At 46.4% G+C, this 8,839-nt stretch overlaps 1 protein-coding gene across 2 annotated transcripts; it reads left to right on the plus strand.

The window, feature by feature from the left end:
• Positions 1–502: 502 nt before the first annotated feature.
• RCC2 (regulator of chromosome condensation 2) lies at positions 503–7,098 on the plus strand. Of its 2 annotated transcripts, none has more exons than XM_072155270.1 (13): positions 503–691; positions 1,267–1,536; positions 2,495–2,588; positions 2,714–2,857; positions 3,569–3,700; positions 3,795–3,883; positions 3,966–4,080; positions 4,164–4,330; positions 4,504–4,684; positions 4,768–4,873; positions 5,115–5,187; positions 5,731–5,808; positions 5,961–7,098. In XM_072155270.1, exons 2-13 carry the CDS (start codon positions 1,291–1,293, stop codon positions 6,063–6,065), a joined length of 1,530 nt encoding a protein of 509 aa, XP_072011371.1. In that variant the 5' UTR covers positions 503–691; positions 1,267–1,290; the 3' UTR covers positions 6,066–7,098. The 2 variants fall into 2 exon arrangements, with proteins under 2 accessions (XP_072011371.1, XP_072011372.1); XM_072155271.1 differs by lacking the exon at positions 503–691 and adding an exon at positions 730–874.
• The last annotated feature ends 1,741 nt before the right edge of the window (positions 7,099–8,839 follow it).

The following is an 8,839-nucleotide window of genomic DNA, read 5'->3' on the forward strand; positions in this document are numbered from 1 at the left end:
GTGATATGTGGAGGATGAGGGGTATAATGGAGGAGAAGTGATATGTGGAGGATGAGGGGTATAATGGAGGAGAAGTGATATGTGGGGGGATGAGGGGTATAATGGAGGAGAAGTGATAGGTGGAGGATGAGAGGTATAATGGGGGAGAAGTGATATGTGGGGGATGAGGGGTATAATGGGGGATGAGGGGTATAATGGGGGAGAAGTGATATGTGGGGGTCAGGGGTATAATGGGGGATGAGGGGTATAATGGGGGGAGAAGTGATAGGTGGGGGGATGAGGGTTATAATAATGGAGGGTGAGGGGTATAATATGAAGATAAAGAGTGACGTCACGCGGTCTGAGGCAAAGAGGCGCTTCCGTAGTTTTGGCGGGAAGATGTGACTGAACGCCGATTGTTGTGCTGTAAATAAACACAGGTCAGGTGACTTCGCTCCTCCCACCGCCAGGAGTCGCTGTGAGCTGAGGGCTCCCTCTACTGGCGGCTCCGGTTCCTGTCCGCGCTGTGCAGTGCGGTCCCACCTCCTCCCGCCAGGGGCCGCTGTGGATATCAGCGCCGCTCTGTGCCGCCCCGTCTCGCTGCTCCTCCATGTGCCAGTGTTGTGCCGGGCGGTTGTGTCTATCGTGACAGGAGTTTGTGCTGTCGGGACACTCGGGCGGGCGGTGTGACGAGGGGCCGGGGCTGAGTCAGGTGAGCGCCCCCTGTGGCCGGGCTCTATTCTCCGGGCGCTGTGTTTGGGGGGAGGGGACGTGGGGGCGGAACCACGTGGTGCCGGAGCCCAGACACACACAGCCCATTGTTCCATCACTCACCCGGCGCCTCCGGACAAAGGGCCGCACTTTGCCCGCAGACACCCGCACCCGGCTACTGCAGGTGACCCGCCCGGGCTGAGGGGACACCGGCCGCACATGTGGGGCTACACTGAGTGGGGTTAGGGGGCACGGGGGTGATCCCGGGGTCAGAGGGCGATGGAAGAAGATTTGGGTCAGAGGTTGGGGGAGAAGTAGATTTCTGTGGAAGTAAAGTTTACTTTGTGGGGTGCAGGACCCCGGGTGAGAGACCAGGCTTTGCTTAGGATGAGGATGTTTTGGGGTAACCTGAGTGAGATAATGTTTGGGGTACACACTATGGTAGTTGGTCCCCTGGTTGTAATCTTATGGTGTGTAACATGAGGAGTGCTCATGTTTTGGGGCATTTGACATGTGGGGTGCCCATATTTTGTGGGTGTTTGTTTATGACTGACCCCACGTATCCTGCCCCCACAGTGACCCACATCAGACTCTTTCATCATGCCAAGAAAGAAGGTAACAGACGGAAATGGCGCTGCCCGTCCCGGTGGACGTAAGAAAGCAGCGGGCAGAAAGCGAGAGCGCGATGAGTTCAGCAGCGATGACGATGATCTGGACGGGAGCCCCGGATCTGACGGATTCCAGGGACCCAACAGCAAACGTGGAGCCGGAGGAAAGGGCGGCAGCAAATCCCCAGCACCGGCCGCAGTCATTGTCACTGAACCCGAACACACCAAGGAGAAGATCGTAAGGATTGTCTTATTATTGGGGGTGATATGGGGAGTTATTTATGCGCTAGATTGCAGTTTTGGGAAATCTGGGTGCCTCTTGCATGATCTTTGCAACGTATATGTCAATACAGAAGTTATCCTTAAAATGTAGCATAAGGTAGGGTTCACACATTGCAGAATTCATGCTTCAGTTTTTTCCGCTCTTTAGAAACCACATGCACTTTGATGTGATTTGTTAGCTTGACCAAAACAACACCCCAACAAAAAAATTAAAGTATAATTTTACCTCCGTTGTATTGTTGTAGCAACAAACCTGACTTAGAACGCTAGTCCCTACAATTCTTTCTGGACTGTTACATGCACCCGAAACATTGTAACAAACCGTCAGCATGGAAGAGAGATGTGCTGATGCAAAGGGGATTGCTACAAAGCTTACATGTGATTAGATCTGTGCAGCTTTTTAGCTTCTGAATGCAACGATTCAATTTTTTTCCATTCAGCACCAGCAAGCAGAGATCTTATGCTAAGGAAACAAAGCTTTAAGAACTTTTCAATATAGAATGATGAAGCTTTGAGTGGACACTTTAATGGCAGGATTCACCCCCAATAGTGACACACATAGGGCTGTGTGTATGTGATATATCTTTATATATCTCTTTCCTCAATCTCCTCTATTTTTTTTTCCTCATTTTCCGTCTGCTTTTATTTTCATCCAAGCCCTCGTAGTTATAATTGTTGCTCAGTTAAGTGATCAGAACCAGTTGAGCGGCTGTTGTCAGCCCTGCTAGAACATGTCTTCTCACATTAATATGAGACTCCTCCTCTCCATGTGATGTGTTGGTTTTATTACGGATCAGTGACTGGTTCTGTTTCTAGAGCAGTCATCCTGCACCTAATGGATCAGATCTCCTGTATGCTATTGATGGGTCAGGTTTGTGTTATATGGGACATTTATGGGGTTTTTTCCCTTTCAGAAACTTGAAGGCTCTAAAGCAAAGGGTCAGTTACTGATTTTTGGAGCAACCAACTGGGATTTGATTGGACGTAAAGAAGTGCCTAAACAGCAAGGTGAGTCCCTTGGGTCGTCAGGGCTTAGTGGCTGCTGACCATTGGAGATGCAGCATCTAGAAGGTGCTCCTGCTTACCAATCTTTCCCCTTTTCATGTTTAATAAAGTTTTTTTTATTTTTCCAGCTGCTTATCGTAACTTGGGCCAGAACCTGTGGGGACCTCACAGATATGGCTGCCTGACTGGGGTACAGGTCCGAACAGTCGCCTCCGGGCCCTGCTCAGCTCACAGTATACTCATTACCACAGAGGGGAAAATATGGAGTTGGGGTAAGTACCGCAGCCGCATAACACCTCTGCAAGTCAATGAAAACTATTCCTGTTGGTTTTCAACCATTTAAGGTTCAGACTGTCCAAACTTTTGCAAGGATATTGCCATTACCTACTCCTTGGTATGTCCAAAGTAGTAAGCGTTTGTGTAGCAACTTATGATGAGCATATTTTACCCCCACAAGAGAGTTCTGTCTGACAAAGCTGCTCTGTGAACTTGTGGCATTTCCTGGACCAAACCTAGATTCTCTGAACAAACAGAAAAGCAGAGTTCAGTGATTCTAGGCTTGATCCCGTAAATTTTGCAAGCCATGCGGGACTGAAATCACTGGTGGGAAACTTGCTTTACATTGTCAATAAAGTATCTTTAACATCTTAGTCAATCTGCAGAGAGCTCCCTCTAGTGGTTAAATGCAGACAGACTTCTCTTTGATCAGGGTTGCAGACCCCCAACTGATTGTGAAAGGGCTGACATGCTCAGCTGAGTCCATAGTTTGTGATCGGTTCTCCACAAAGGCTGAGCGTACAGCTGCCAGTGCTATAGTCACGCTTTCCGTATACAATAGTAGTCATATGCGAGGCTATGACTATGATGCTTTGAGTGCAGGTCCCTGGATATGGCACGTGTGAATCTGCTTTGTAGGGAGGTTACTTTCATTTTAACAGAATGCAGACACTTAAGTGTTGGTAACGACAATTATTTACTTTCAGGACGCAATGAAAAGGGGCAGCTGGGGCACGGAGACATCAAAAGAGTGGATGCCCCAAAGCCCATTGAGAGTCTTAAGGATGAAGTGTTTGTACATGCATCCTGTGGGAGAAACCACACCCTGGCGCTGACAGGTAGGGATTGTGTCCTGTCATCCCGGGCATAATATATTTACACTGGATGTATGTGTACATATATATGTAACCAACCATGCTGTGGTCTGTGCAGAGAATGGATCAGTCTATGCATTTGGAGAAAATAAGATGGGTCAGCTCGGCTTGGGCAATAAGACAGATGCTGTTTCCAGTCCGGCCCAGGTGAGTATCAGTGACAGATAACTATCACCCAGGTTATAACCTAGTACACTGATGTAACGAGCTATAAATGTCTCCATCCCAGATTCTGTATAACGGGCAGCCCATCACTAAGGTGGCATGTGGAGCGGAGTTCAGTATGATCATGGACTGCAAAGGGAACCTCTACTCTTTTGGCTGCCCCGAGTATGGACAGCTGGGTAAGTCTTATCCACTATTCTACTACTATTTATTTCTAGTGGGGTAAAATAATCTCTAATATTTAGGTTTTGTGCATTTACAGGTCACAACTCTGATGGCAAATATATAGCACGCGCACAGAGGATCGAGTACGACTGCGAGCTTATACCACGCAGGATCTCCATTTTTATTGAAAAGACAAAGGATGGACAAATTCTTCCGGTGCCCAACGTGGTTGTAAGAGACATCGCCTGCGGCATTAACCATTCGGTGAGGCTTTACCCTGAAGCTTTTGTCTTGTCCCAGTGATTACTGGTGTGTGCTGCCCCCTAGCGGGGCGAAAGTAAACTGCACCATCAGATGTATAAAGTTTTTTTTGTTTTTATTAGAACTTGTCATAGTCTTGTTCCGTCTCCTATACTGTGCTTTGTTTGTCACCACAGCTGGTACTGGACTCTCAAAAACGAGTCTTCTCCTGGGGATTTGGTGGATATGGTCGTTTAGGACACACTGAGCAGAAAGACGAGATGGTCCCACGACTTGTGAAGCTGTTTGATTTTCCTGGACGCGGTGCCTCTCAAATTTATGCTGGAGCTACTTGTTCTTTTGCTGTCAGTGAGATGGGTGAGTGCCATACAGAGGCATGAAAAGGGCTCGGCTCTTGCCTATGAGGATATGTGATATCTGACTGGTGTTGTGGTTTCCAGGTGGACTGTTCTTCTGGGGAGCAACAAACACATCCCGTGATTCTACCATGTATCCCAAATCTGTGCAAGATTTGTGTGGCTGGAGAGTTCGGAGTCTGGCCTGTGGGTAAGTTTCAGCAATGGCTTCCGCTTGTTTGTTGGGTATAATGGATGTTATAGTGATGCAACAGCAGAAGAGATAAGCAGTTCCAAAGCAACATGGCTTTGTGTGACCACTACCTATCTCTTTATTAATTTGCATTGAATACTGTCAGGAGCTCACTACACAGTTATCACAGCGTCAATCATTGTCAATTTAAAATCTGTTATTGGTTTTATTCTAATCTTGCTCTATTCTCTCCCTGTAGGAAAAGTAGTATTATAGTGGCAGCTGACGAGAGCACCATCAGCTGGGGACCCTCACCAACATTCGGAGAGCTGGTAAGTCTTCTGGCATGTGGTGCTAATCTCAAAATGTTTCCTCTATGCAGAGCGTATTTAATGTTTTTCACATTTTATACTCCCGTTACATCCGGAGCTACATTCACTGTTCTGCTTTTATAGCCTGTGTAACCAAGTATCTTAACAGTGTTCTTATTGTGCGTATTGATCACCCTAAAATAGTCTGATTGCACGATATACATGTGGACAACCTTGTGGTATTACATATCATTATCTACTATATACAGGAACAGAACCAATAGTGGGCTGCAGTAATATACAGGTGGTTGGAAACCAGCAATTTCTTGTTGTCATTAAATAAGAGCAGATTTATCTTGTGGGTTAGTAGAGCTTCTCGGCATTGTGACCATAAAGGCTGCTGTTAGGGCCTCTGACCTCTCATTGCCATCCATGCACCCTATTGTTACCGTAAGACAAATTTTTCTTCTTGCCCATCTCCTTGTTCCTGTCTGTTTCTTGCATCAATACAACCTGGATACTGATGTAATGTTTAGCTAAAATTATAATATCACATCTCTACAGGGTTATGGCGAAAGCAAAGCCAAGTCCTCCACCACGGCTCAGGAGGTGAAAACGTTAGACGGGATCTACTCGGAGCAGGTGAGTTTCCCTATATGACCTATCTGTTCTGCTCTCTTGATTAGGGCGTTTTATTTCTTGAATGGTTAGAATTTTTTTTGTCTTGCCTTCTCGGCTTTTGCTTCTGGCCTCTCCTCTGCCCCCCTTGACAGTTTGTGTTTCCTCTCCCCCAGGTGGCAATGGGTTATGCACATACCCTGATTGTGGCACGAGATGAGACTGAGCAAGACAAGGAGAAGCTGAAGAAGCTCCCTGAGTACAACCCTCGTACCCTGTGATGCAGTACAGCTCCCTCCTGGAATGGGAGGAGACACAACAAAACAACCACTCCTCTCATTCACCCCTATTGACCCCTGCAGTGCCCTCCACCATGGCAAGGTGGCGTCAGCACTGCCAGGGGTGAGGCAGCTGAATCTTACCTGTGGGGACCAGGAATCGTCAAACGCATTCCTCAAGTTTTTTTCCACCTCCACTTCTCCAGGAAAAAAACTTTCAATTCTGATGTTTCCACGGTGGGAACATGAGGGACAAAACACCAGGACCTGACCCTTTACCCCCTTCTCTGCCATATGCTGCTTCTCCAGCCTCATGCCTCCTCCTATTTGCTTCACCCTACGCTGATGCAAAGCAGAAAGCGCCCGGCGCTGAACTGCGATCCAAACCCCCTTGTAAGTTTCCAGGAATCGGTGCCTTGTGATAAGAGTGTTACTGGCAGCGTGAGCAGGCTCTGATCCAGCAGTGCTGCACTATTGGTGCCTTTTCACTTAAACGTGTGTGTGGCTGGCGCATGGCGCGGCTCACACTCCACCCGTGCGTTACCAGCCTTGTTACATAGAACGGTTATAAAGCTCCTGATTATTTTAGATTTTTGTTAGACATAAAGCTTAAAAGAAGTTAAGAAAAAGTTCCTAATAGAAATCCCCCCCCTTTTTTTTTTCTCCCCTTTGCAGAAGTTTTAAGGGTTCTTGCAAATGGCAATAAAGCGACTCTTCAGTTCTGTCCCCAATGTCCCGCGTTTATAGTCTGAACACTTGTGATCATTCCATTACTAGTGGACAGCAGGAAGTTCTGCTCCTAGGTTATGATTTGCGTCCGGCGCTGTCCGAATGTTAATTGTACAGTTTTTGTCTTATTTGACCCCCCACCCTGTGGCTGTGCCGCTCATGGTGACGGAAGCAGCTTCTTCCCATATTGGTCTAAGATCTTCTGCTGTGAGGTTACAGGATCCAGGGGTCCATGTTGTATCTTTCGGGTTTTTTTTGAGTTTTATATTCCTCATTGTTTAAATAAAATACGTCTTTGTGTACGTCACAGGTCTGCGTCTGATGTCACTGGAGGTGGAGCTTTGAAATTTGTTCATAGTTTCTATGTCAGATTGGAAATATTTAGAAACTTTTCTCTAGATCTCTTCTTGTTATTGTCTGGGTTATTAAATGTTCTTATCCAATGTACAGAGCTGATGGGTTTGTTATAGTGTTCCTTATGCAGCTAGGACTGATTCATTACATTATTCCGTCATGTATTGTAACAAGTTCATCAGCTGTGTGAGCAGAACTAAGCTGTCTTGCCCTGGATAGGAACACTTCCATTCACTGACCTCCAGCAGAGATCCTTAAAATGATACTATCATGTAAAGGTAAAATTAGTAACTTGCCCTTGCTGCTTGCTCCAGTGTCAGTGATACGTCAGGTCAGAAGGACCGGGAAGCGCGTCCTTTACACTCTCAAAGTCCCCAGGACTATTTACACTGGAAGCAACTTGCTACATGGCTCAGCAGTGAATATAATGGAGGAGGGGGAAACATTAGGAAGGCTCCTTAATCATGTCAGGGGCATAATAGTCTACTACTTGATACATCCTGTATATGATATAATGGCAGCAAGTGAATGTGCAACTTTTTGAAAAGTCAGATTTTGGTGAATCAAGACCAGAAGTAGACTGGATTGATTTTTGTGCCAAGATTTGCAAGTTTAAAAAGTCGCCTCTATTCTGAATTGTTTTAATATTTCTGGTGTTGGGAGGAAGAGTTGAGAAGTGAAGTAGTTGAGCAAGTCACAGAATAGGTGCAGATATCAGCTGGCTTTTATATGCCACCAAATGATGTGACCATAATGATACATCCCCCCCCCCCCCCCCCATTGAATGTTTCCTGAATTATCCCTTACATTGTAGATTATATCTGCAATATTCTCTTTGTCCACAAGATGGTGACCTTGTTCACTGTTCCTCTCTGTGGGTGAAGATGTGGGTTGGACAGACTTTTGGAGTGAAGGGGTAAAGTATCAAATCCTGCAGAACATCTCATCTTCATACCAGCCAGGTACCGAACATCTTCAGAAATTTACATTCGCTGTAGTCCAGATACATAGAGGTGCATCGCTATGTGGAACAAGGAGTGGAGATTTTATTATTTGGTCTGCCTAATGGGAAGGGCTGACATCCAGGGGTATTGCTAGGCCAAAAGACATGGGGGACGGGCTTGCTTGTCCCGCTGTCTGTACAACTCCCCCACTCTCATCATTATCTACATCCGCAGGTCTTGGAGATGAGAACTGTAGTGGAGGATGGAGACGTTAGCTTCGATCTCCACTACAGACGCTGACACCATCACACAGCGTCTCCTGCGCCAGGCAGATGACTACAGCCAGGGGCTGATCTTTTACCACTCTAGCATTGCCCCTGCTGGTATCACTTATGTTGTGCAGTTGAACACTGAGTAAATCCCTGGCATCCACAGTCACAGACTTATAGGCTGACAAGTCACATTTATTCTGTGTGCAACATCAACAGTGGATTATAATATTAGGCAGTTTGGGTGGGAGCTCGGGGCCCAAACCATACACCAAAATTTTATACTGAGAAGAACCTTCACCCATGAAATCTATGTACATCTGTTCCTGCACTGGAATACCCAAGATCCATTTCAGGACCTTTTGAAGGTTCTCCAAAGGTCCTGAAAACAGACTGAAAGCAGCAGAAGGGACACATCCTCCATTCCTCAAAAAGCTGATTCTAGAACCTGAAAAAGGAAGTGATTCCAGACTTGTAGGGG

Source organism: Engystomops pustulosus, chromosome 6 (assembly GCF_040894005.1).
Source record: "Engystomops pustulosus chromosome 6, aEngPut4.maternal, whole genome shotgun sequence".
In the NCBI taxonomy this organism is placed as follows: Eukaryota; Metazoa; Chordata; class Amphibia; order Anura; family Leptodactylidae; genus Engystomops; species Engystomops pustulosus.